Raw genomic sequence first — 10,914 nt, forward strand, 5'->3', positions numbered from 1 at the left:
CCTCTCTAACAATCCTATGACAAGCTCTCATTGACATTTTGCTTGGTCTTCCAGACCTTATCTTGACCTCCAGTGTTCCTGGTAACTGACATTTCTTAGTTACATTTCGCACTGAGGAAAGGGCAACTTGAAAATGCTTTGCAAACTTCATATAGCCTTTTCCTGCTTTGTGGGCCTGCATTATTTTCATTTTCAGAGTGCTTGGCAGCTACTTAGAAGAACCCATGGTTGATGGTTTTTGACACAAGGTTAGAGGAGGCAGGGTGTTTATAAAGCTAGGAAATTTGCATCACCTGGCCTTTCCTAACGATGATAATGAACAAGCCATAATCCAAACAGCCTAATTGAGGTGTGAAACCTTGGTCAAAGTTATCTGAGCACACAAATCTCCAAGGATCCTCAAACTTTGGCATCGGACATTTTCCTTTTTGCATTTTTTAAAATGTAAAAGATGAAAAAAAGTTTTGTCTAAAATACAAAGGAAATGTCTCATCTTTAACTTTTCGCCTTTTAGAGATCATTTCATCCTCAACTGCTCACAAGAACAGTAATTTTGACCTGGGGTGCTCAAATGTTTACATGCCACTGTATATATATATGTATATATATAATGTAATTGTTACTGGCTAACACATAAATTGTTTACATTTATACACAATTGATTGTAAATGTAATTAAAAAAGAAAGAAGTCATCTAACTGGCCGCTCTACCTCGAATCTTTACCATTTTTATGTATACACGTCAATTAATCCCAGCATCTATGATGAAGTGTTTTGAACTTATGAACTCACCTTCCAATCTCAACCACATGAATGATAAAATATCAATCTTTCTAAAGAGAACTTATCCAGATGGCACCAATGTCCTACAAAGGGGCTCTATTCCATGTAATTAAAAGACAATAAAAACACTCCATAGATTCTGCTCTGAACATACACAGCAGTGGTGGCGGTCCCAGTAGTGGTGCTTTAACAGTTGTCCGCGTGTGGCTTTGTGAGTCCTATTTTCAAGTAATGCTATATACTAATTTGTCATATGTCCATTTGTGGTAAAGTTCTATTCAGTAACAGTTAATTACATAGCTCACATTACAAAATGTAATTTTGGAAAAAGATTTGCGCCGCCATAGTTGGGAATCCAGTCCCCTCCTCCATGACAGCTGGACCAGGTCAATCTTCACCCCTACAGCTGGCTTCCAGGGTGTCTTTCTCTTGCACTTACCAAACCGCCAACGTCATGATGTCCCAGGCCAATTAACCACAGAAGGCACCCAGGATCTGGAGTCGAAGATGCCAACTGCAAAAGGGCATTGTTCTATGGTCCGACTGCCACTGAGGACCGTAATGGATGCCGGACTAGTTCAATGTGAATCATTATGGTGAACTCTATTGAATCTGGGTTCTTATTTGTGTCTTATTCCAGTGAAGAAGCCACAAATACCCTGGAACAACTTGCAAAATACTTTTCTATCCTTCTCGAGAGAGTTGATTTGCTTGCATTTCCATTAAACATTGCCAATCAGACTATTTATTGATAAGCTTGTTAAATTTTAATTTCACGAATTGTTTAGCTATGATTTGGGGGTTGAGGAATTCTGTATGATTGTACTTTAAGGGAATCTGCCATTATTTCAAGAAGACATTTACAAGATGCTCATAGCAGGACTGTATCAATAGCCGGTGCAAAGTTAAAGGCTTAATGCTTGATTAAAATAATAACAATTACTGTATAATGTAATTTTTTGTGATTGTTCCTTATATGATTACAAATCTATGTTAATTCATTATACGAGTTTCCTACTCCAGTGTCTTGTGTTTTTTTTTTTTCAAGGAGGTAATGACGGAGAAAAACAGGATAAGTATTATACTGCGACTGACATGGCAATACTTGGTGCTACGCTGGGAGTTGTTCTTGCTGCATGTGTGGTTGGATTGGCTTTCCTCATTTACAAGCATCATGGAAACACGATACGGAGTAAATTGAGAAGAGGGACAGGAAATGTAAGTGGAATATTTTACATTTCTCAATATGTCTTTATTTGTGTGATGCTTGTTAGGCAAAAAAACTTTTTTTTTAACCAATTCTACAGGTAGGAAGTGACACACATTTTGATACTTGCTGCAAACCATTCTCCTTTCATAGCCCCCCCTGTATAAATTAGTATCAGCTGTTTTTTTTTCTAAGAATTCTGCCGTAGTAAAGATAATATAATAATAGTAATAATATATTTTATTTTACATCAATCTCTGCATGTATTATTTTCATTGCATAAAGATAAGGATAAGTTCACACAGAGTTTTTTTGCATGGATTTTAGAGTATAAAAAAGTACCAAATCTTGTAATTTTAAAACTGGCCACTAGTTCTCTAATATTAGACTCGTACTTCCCATCCAGTCTCATTATCATCACAGACAGAGGCAGTGTCAAGGGATAACCATTGGACAATTGCCAAGTCCACCATGCCTCTAGCCCCCCCAGTATTTACTGCATTCACTGAATCCTGTTTCAGGACCTGAGGTGACATCACAGCCATGTGACCTTGATGTCATCACAGGTTCTGTACTCTGAGTTTAGAAGAACTGACGAAGAGGAGACACACTGGTAAGTATTCTATGCATTTATTTATGTCTATCTATGCATCTGTCATATATATCTCTCATATCTTTCCATCTATATATTCATCTATCTACCTCTCATATTTATCTATCTCGCGCTTATATCTATCTGTCTATATGTATGTGCTCTGTATATATAACATGTCTCTGTATGTATGTGCTCTGTGCATACATGTGGGCGCAATGTGTATATACATATGAGTGTCACATACTCTGTGTGTGTAGCATCCATGTATAAATCCTGGCAGTGCAGACGAGTTCATAGGTGTCAACATGTCAGCCTATCGCCCAACCAACGAGCAAAATGCTGCTCATTCATCAGGCCATTTATGGTGGAACAAAAATCACTGTTCTCGGCAGCACATTGCCCGGTGTAAGCTGCAGATGTGCTGCTGAAAACATGATGTGTATGGGGACAGAATGATCCATTAGTGATCATCCTACCCCATCATTCCTCCTCAATCTGTGTAAAGAGGCCAGTAAGCAAGCGTCAGACGACTTCAAAATTGTCAATCGTGTTTAATGGTCTCACCTCACTGCATGTAAAGGCAACCTAAATGTTTGTGTGTGATGGTGCAATATGTGAGCATTTAGGGCCCCACTTTAATCTTTTGGCCTAATGGGAAGGGTGAAAACTGCAAAAAATTGTTTTGTAATATAGTATAAAAAATAAAACATAAAAAAAACTACTTACATAAAAACATTTTATCAGTAGGTCATGTTTTGATGGCACATTCCCTTAAAAAAAACTGCATACATCTGAAGACACACTTCTGAGCAAGGTTTCAGTCAAGGCATGGGGGAATGATTACAGTGGGTGCACTGTATGGCGACTGATGACTGTTAAATCCTCCAGTGCTGCCCCAATGACTGGAAGTGATTAGCTGCAGAGAAAATATAGCTTCATTTTCTCCCAGTAGCCGCTTTTCCAGTTCAGCCTTATTCAAACATCCTGTTTTCGCATAGGTGTTCTATCCTAGAACATCTACCCATTACAATCTATGGAGCTGTTCAGGTTTCTGTCTTTTTTTTTTTTGGCTGACCAGGTGGTCGCAAAAAGCAAAATCCTGGCTCAAAATTACCCATACAAGTCAAAGCATCCATGAAAATTCATGGTCAACACACATTGGGTCCTATGTGCAATCCATGTGCTGTCGATTTTTAACATTGCATGGCTTGGAGAAACTGCAACTTTTTTTTTATTCCATGCAAGAAAATCACTGATGACACCTCGATGGTGAACATTGAAACACTGATGAAAATCAGACAATTTTCTGCATACAAGAAAAATCTCCGACGTCTGAATGAGGCCTTAGGCTAGTTTCACACTAGCGTTTATTCGACACAGCGCACGGCGCCGCTAAGCCCCGCCCCTTGCCGGCTCCCTGCCCGCCCCATCCGGTCATCGCCGCCTACTATCACACATGGACGCTTGCGATCTGCGCACCCTATCTTTAGCATAGGGTGCGCAGATCGTGCGCTGGCCATGCGCTAGTAGGATTTTGGCGTGCGCTGTGCACTTTTGAAGGTGCGCCCGTGCACGCTGAGCGCAGCATGTTGCATTATGGCGCGTACGGCGCACCTTCAAAGTGCGCAGTGCGCGCCAAAATCCTACTAGCGCACGACCAGCGCACGATCTGCGCACCCATGCTAAAGATAGGGTGCGCAGATCGCAAGCGTCCATGTGCGATAGTAGGTGGCGATGACCGGATGGGGCGGGCAGGGAGCCGGCAGGAGGCGGGGCTTAGCAGCGCCATGTGCTGCGTCGAATAAACGCTAGTGTGAAACTAGCCTTAGACCACCAACCATGTTTCAAATGTTAATTACCTGCAGATTACCACTATGTCTGAGGATAAGTACCAAATTATTTGCTCACAGGTTCCCTTTAATTACTTACAGCAGCCTTATTATTTTTACTATTTTTCTTTAAACAGTACCCATAGTGGCTTTTTTAGTGCATATTGCAATAAACTTAGGCCTAATTCACACATCAGTATTTTTGCATCAGTGTTTGTATGCCTAAACCAGGAGTGGAACATACAGAGAAAAATTGTATTCGAAAGATTGACACCTGTTCTGTATTTTGGAGACACTCCTGGTTTTGGTATACAAATACTGATCAAAAATACTGATGTGTGAATGACGCCTAATGATAGATAGAAGCAGCTTCTTGTCTGTCCAGCTTGTTTTTTAATGCATGAATACAAGATATCCAAAATCTTGTTTACCGGACTCCTGGAAATATTTGCAGGAGGAACAAGGGTTGTTGGTTGTATTTCGTATTTGAAAAGAGAACTTTTTGAAAAGTTTCAAAATTTTTGTGCAACCTGGAGTTGCATAAAAACTTTGCAATTTTCAGCATATTCATGCTTTCAAGCTTGAAGCAGCGCCACCAGAATAGGTGGGATTGAGGAGGAACCGGGCCTGGCGTTGCAACACTGTCCAACAAATTCCTCACACGGGCATTTTTTTATGACATAAATGGAAAACTACTCTCCTTTCCCTAACTGGAGTAGCATTTCTGGTGAGGCGCACAGAGGCACCATGTCACAGAGAAAATGTTACAAGTTCATTAATTGTTGTGAGCCTCTTCATGAATTTGGCGCATCGTACTCCAGCAAGCCCTTTTTTAAGAATGGCATGCACAATGCCAGTCTTGACGAATCGGCCACCAAATTTTTTCTTTTTTCGTTAAAGGTCTGAAAATAAAAGATATTATCATGGTTCAAGCTCTACTGAATTCTAAATCTCCTTTAGAAATGGGGTTACATTAAGGGAGGTTGACGCAACCACTGATTTCCATTTACAAATAATATACTGTGAGCTCTTACGCTCCTTCTGGTGGTGGCAGCAAAGCAACTAGAATGTCATTATTTAGGAATTTTCTGGGAGTATATTAGCTATTTTTATGATATGGTGCATCAGTACATTGGCTAGTGGCCATGAATGGTGCTGTCCCTTTCTTTGCCATACCAATGAATGTTAGGGCTCCTGCAGATGTCTGATCTCGGACCACAGTGCACAGACTGGTCATAGCTTTTCCGACCTGAGCGCCACAGTCTCATAGAAATATATGAAGCTGTCATGCTCCGGTTGGGAAAGCTGCAGCCAGCCTGTGCATTGCCATCCAAGATCGGACCAATATTCAAGGATGTCTGAATGAGCCTTTAGAGATCTAGCACTATCATTCGTAGCCACTGAACAATGTATAGCGATGTGTCAATGCCAACTCCAGCGCTCCACAGCTCCTTAATAAAGCTTATTTCGAAAAATCAAGTTCTATTATTTATAGGATAGAAGATAAATTACTCAGTACTTGGACCCTCAGCCATTCTGAGCTCGGAGCTCTGCATCCCCTTCTTGAGGACCTCCTTTCTATTGATTAAAAAAAATCCAAAAAATAAAAAGGAACAGCATCCAGTCAAGTATATACTGGACGAAAAGTTGTATCATGGTGGAATAAAGTTTTTCTTTTTTCTACACCTGGGCTGGATGCTGTTCCTTTTTATTTTTTTGATTATTTGATTTCCAATTGGTTCATTGGATCAAGAGCGTGCATCCCTAGATTGACGTGCTGTTGGCTGTTTCCCCATTTCTTGGATTCTCCTCTCCTTCTCATTGTCTATCAGACCAATTGGAAAAGCAAAGTAAAGTTTTCAGTTTTCGACAGCAGTCCCCTTGACAATGAATGGAGCGAAAACTGAGTACAGGGCGGGCTGCTGTGCCTTGTTCTTGGGGTTCCAGAGCCCCGATCTTAGAATCACTGTGGATCCCAGTTGTCGGATCCCCAGTGATCAGCAAGTTATTCCCTATCTAATAGATGTGAGATAGCTTATTAAAGGTTTATTTAAAAAAAAAAAAGTTGATTGGTGGGAGTGCCGACAGATATTGATGAACTGCTCTAAGGATTTCTAAAGAAAAATATTAAAGTGCTGGAAAACACATTTAATATTATTTCCACACATAGGATTTAGAGCTCGTTAGCTCACTTTAAGCTGATTGTAGACGATCAATGATGAGTAAAATATAGTAAAATCTATATCAAGACTCAGAAACGATGACTGCTCACTGAGATAATTTCATATTTCAAATAGATGTACTGTGTAATATCTTCTCTCTTTTACTCTAGAATTCCGGAGGATATGCAGATAGGCAAGAGCAACTGATAAATGAAGAAGAATATGGTGGTAGTATATCGTCTTCAGGTCCAGAATTTGGCATTGATAGTGGCATTACCGAAGTGCCCTCGGGGAATAACCTGCCTTCAGTTGCAGCAGTAAGCACAGTGCTTACAACCAGTGCCCCCACAGAGAGTCCTCCATTGGAAGAAGCAGATGGAGAGTCTGATTCAGAAGACAAGAAGGTGAAGTCCATCCTAACTAAAGACTTGAAGGAAGATGGAGGTTACAAGTCAGTATGGTTTAGGGAAGATGCTGCCCCAGAAGTCATGGTGATTGAGGGAGTTGAAAATGGAGAAGCAAACGATGACTATACAGAAGACGAATTCAATAATCAACAAGAAGATGATGAGGATGATGAAGATGAACTAAATCCAACATTCAGTACTCCAAATAATGATTCAAATAATCTTAGCATACTTTAGGAGTTTATTCAACTATTTTATTGACAAGTGTATAGAAATATAACAATATTGTCGTCAAGTATCTTGTTGTATATTACAGGGATGGACAATTCTGAACATTAGCAATGGTGATCAAACAGCTTCTGCGTTGTCACATTGACCCACAAAGGATAAATTTATGAGCATGTATAGGTCACCAGTGGCTTGTCTCCACTCTTCTTCTGTAGATAGACAGGTCTCTTCCTAGACACACAAATCAGCTTCTGGAGAGTTGTTTTTTTTTCACAAAATCTGCTCCTTTCAAACATTCATGCTTCACAACCATGTTCTAGCCACGTTTTTCATGAATAGAAGAGATTCTCATTGGAGTCTATGGACATGTTCACATCATAAATAACATATGAGATCTATTCAGTTTTGATTTGATGTGTGGATCAAAAGTACCCCGTTAAGTCAATGGATCCATAAAAATGTTTTACAACAGACGGATGCCATCAGTTCTGCATCCTTGTGATGTCCAAGGACATTTTTTTATTCTTCAGATACAAAAAGTAAGCCCTGATGATGGTAAACACTGACCACAGATAAAAAAAAAACCTGGATAAATTACTGATCACAATTGATTTGTTATTTTTAGATTACTTTTCAGGTTTACCAAAATCATTTGTTGCTCAGAAGATCTTCTTAAACAAATGTTCTATTTGTGAGATTTGCAATATTTAGATTATAGTTAAACAGAAATTTTATACTTTATTTTCCATTCATTCTGTCATGTCAGAGGGCTTTGTATCATACTAATTTATCTCACTGGATATGATATGGACCAACATACAGAAGCTTAAGGCTTGTATCACACATGCAAGAAACATGGTCAAGTCTCACATGTTAATACCCAGCACTGCTGCCGGCACTCGGATTGGAGCGTACGGCCGCATAGCAATACATGGAGCTGCACTCTCCGCTCCCGAGTGCCGGCGGCAGTGCCAGGTATTAAGATGCAAGACTCGTCCGAGTTTCTCGCATGTGTGATCCTGGCCTAAAACAAATTTTAGTTTTAGATTTCATAACTTAATTTTCATAATTTCAGTGAAAAACACAAACTTCACAGTGCTTTTAGATTCTCAAGAACTTTTGTGGAATCTTTCCCGATTGTTGTGCAGACCTATCTCCCTTTCTCTACCTTATATTTATTGAAAGTTTTGGGGTACATGTGAACAGGTTACTACAAGATGTCCTCAAACTGGCTATCCCCGGTATTTTCTGCAACCCAGCCTGCACCCTGTACCGTGACTCTACACTGGAAGTAACTGCCCGATTCACTCACATCTCCTGGTCACCACAGAAGATGTCCGTTCCCATACGATAATCAGCATTTGACCTTCGGTGCTTGACCTGCGACGTTTGGATATCGGGTTTTAACTGGTGAAAACTCGACTTCGGGTCTTGACCAGCGTAGTGTGGACCTCAGGTCTTGACCGGCGTAGTCTGGACTTCGATGCTTGACCCACAATGTCCCACCTGTCTCAGTTCCCAGCCACTCTTTGCTTGCTCTGCCTCTGCGTTACACTACTCACCCGTCCTCCCTCTTTCACTGGTTGGCGCCAACTGCCTTTCCACATTATCACTCAGACCTTTTACATTTGATAACTGCGCCACAGCTACCACCACCACCTGACCCAGTGTCCCCTTTAAGTTTATCCCCTGAGAAATGCTTTCTCCATCTTCTAGTTCCACCTTACTCATTTTGGTCAGAAAATGGTGACATTTGGTTGTGTGTGCCATAGAACATTAATGAACCACATCTTAGGCTCCCCACCCCCTTACATATACAATATAATAACCAAAAAAAAGTAGAAAGACCCATCCCCTCTTTCTTAATTCACGAAAAGAAAGTTGTTCTAATTATCTCATATTTCATATTCAGTGGAGCTGTAGCCCAGTAACCAACCACTGTATAAAGTCTACAAACCTGACAACTCAAATTAATCCTGACATTCCTTCCTGGTGTTAAGTGCTGAGGCTGCTGTGATCACAGTAATTCCCTTTACTGTCATGCAATCAGCTTGTGATTCCCAGTTTGGGTGACATATGTAAGTTCTTCTCTCTGAACTTGTAAATGAAAACTACATGATATGATATTTTTTCCATCTTTTTGGCAGAATTCACAATGCAGCCATGAAACTAATCTCACACTACCTTTCCACAGCTGAAATCCGCAGGGAGAAAGTAAAAGCTGTAGAAATTAAAGTCACCTCCTTCGCTGCCCTATACGGAAACTAATAGAGTGTGCAACCAGAAAGTGAATTAAGATAGTGAACAGTATTGAGCATTGTTTTATTTTTTTTAAATTTTAGATTACAATTTTAAAATTACATAATGAGATGCGTGTCCAAAGATATGTTCAAATAGCTTCCAGGAGGTACACTTTAAGAATGGCATATCTGCATTTACCTTTTTATGACATGACAGTTGTTCTATTGCTTATAGTTCAGTTTCTGTTATATTTGTTCTCCAGGAAGCAATTCTCGGGACAGTGGTTCGAGGAGGGACATGTTTGAACAACTTGTCCATAGACCTGGAATATCATATAATATAAGAAAAAATAATAATAGCAGCATTGATTACATTTGTTTGTGATAATTGTACATAAAAATGTCATTAATTTACTCATTTCATTTAAAACTGTATTTTTATTCAAAATTTTTGGCAATATGCATAATCCATAATAAGATTCTTCATATTGAGTGTGTTATACATGATCAAAAGGAAGGGATATTTTTATTGTATACATGGTCTTGCTAAGTGCAACATTAACCTAAGCTAGAAAAGAAACTAAAATAAAACAGCAGAATGCATAAAACATATCTAATGGCATTTATATGTAATTGTTCCAATGTATTAACATAAAAAATAAAATGATACAGTAAAATAAGGTGAATAAAATTGAATAACATAATTTGTTAAAAATAACACAAAATATGCAGATGAAAAATAAAGAAACATGATTTTAAATTTGAAAAAAATTAATTAAAAATACAATTTAAATAAATTTAAATTAGAAATACAAAAAACACAAAAACTTGACTGTACACAGCAATGTCAGAAAAAAAAGTAATAGCTTATGAAATATAATAAGGCATATGATATGAAAAAACGCTGCTTGTCATGGACTTTAATAATCTGCGCTGCATTTCAAGAGCCCAAGATTGCATGGGAGCCAATGGACAGAAAGAAATTGCCTCTAATATAATCAGGGGATTGCCCCTTGGTGCAGCTCAGGACAGAAAGACAAACAAAACTGCCTTCAGTTTTAGTGATATATTAAAAAGTAGTCAATTGAGTCTTTGTAGAATGCAGCATTATCGGTACCGCAATGTTTTTACCTGCTTGTGAATAATAAATCATCGGCTGGAAAGGTGAGTGCTGCTTCCTTCCTTTTTGGACATATTGCAAGGGTTAATCAGTTCTGTTTATCTCCTGGAGCTCTCCCTCCTGAATTGGCTCAGATGTTCTGTGCTGGCCACTCTCCTCTGGTATATATGCTCACCATTTGCACTTGGAGTTGTCAGTGATAGTTTGCCACTACCTGGTTTTGAGTTGAAGGAGAAGTTCAGTGTTTGGAGAAGGCAGTTGGAGTGTTTTCAGGAGATTTCTGTGTGGAGTTGCTTTGTGTGTTTATCTCTCTATCCTCTACCCATTTGGTTTGTCCCTAGTG

The 10,914-nt window shown here is 39.3% G+C and overlaps 1 protein-coding gene across 8 annotated transcripts in view; it reads left to right on the plus strand.

Moving 5' to 3' along the window:
- CDHR5 (cadherin related family member 5) overlaps positions 1 to 10,619 on the plus strand; it is a 60,136-nt gene extending 49,517 nt beyond the window's left edge. For all 8 annotated transcript variants that reach the window (XM_073554395.1, XM_073554396.1, XM_073554397.1 and 5 more), the window contains exons 14-15: positions 1,832 to 2,001; positions 6,747 to 10,619. In XM_073554395.1, the coding sequence (XP_073410496.1) occupies positions 1,832 to 2,001; positions 6,747 to 7,220 (644 nt within the window). In that variant the 3' untranslated portion in view covers positions 7,221 to 10,619. The remainder of the gene's footprint in view (positions 1 to 1,831; positions 2,002 to 6,746) is intronic.
- The last annotated feature ends 295 nt before the right edge of the window (positions 10,620 to 10,914 follow it).

Source organism: Dendrobates tinctorius, unplaced genomic scaffold (assembly GCF_039654945.1).
Source record: "Dendrobates tinctorius isolate UK_male_01 unplaced genomic scaffold, ASM3965494v1 ptg000211l, whole genome shotgun sequence".
In the NCBI taxonomy this organism is placed as follows: domain Eukaryota; kingdom Metazoa; phylum Chordata; class Amphibia; order Anura; family Dendrobatidae; genus Dendrobates; species Dendrobates tinctorius.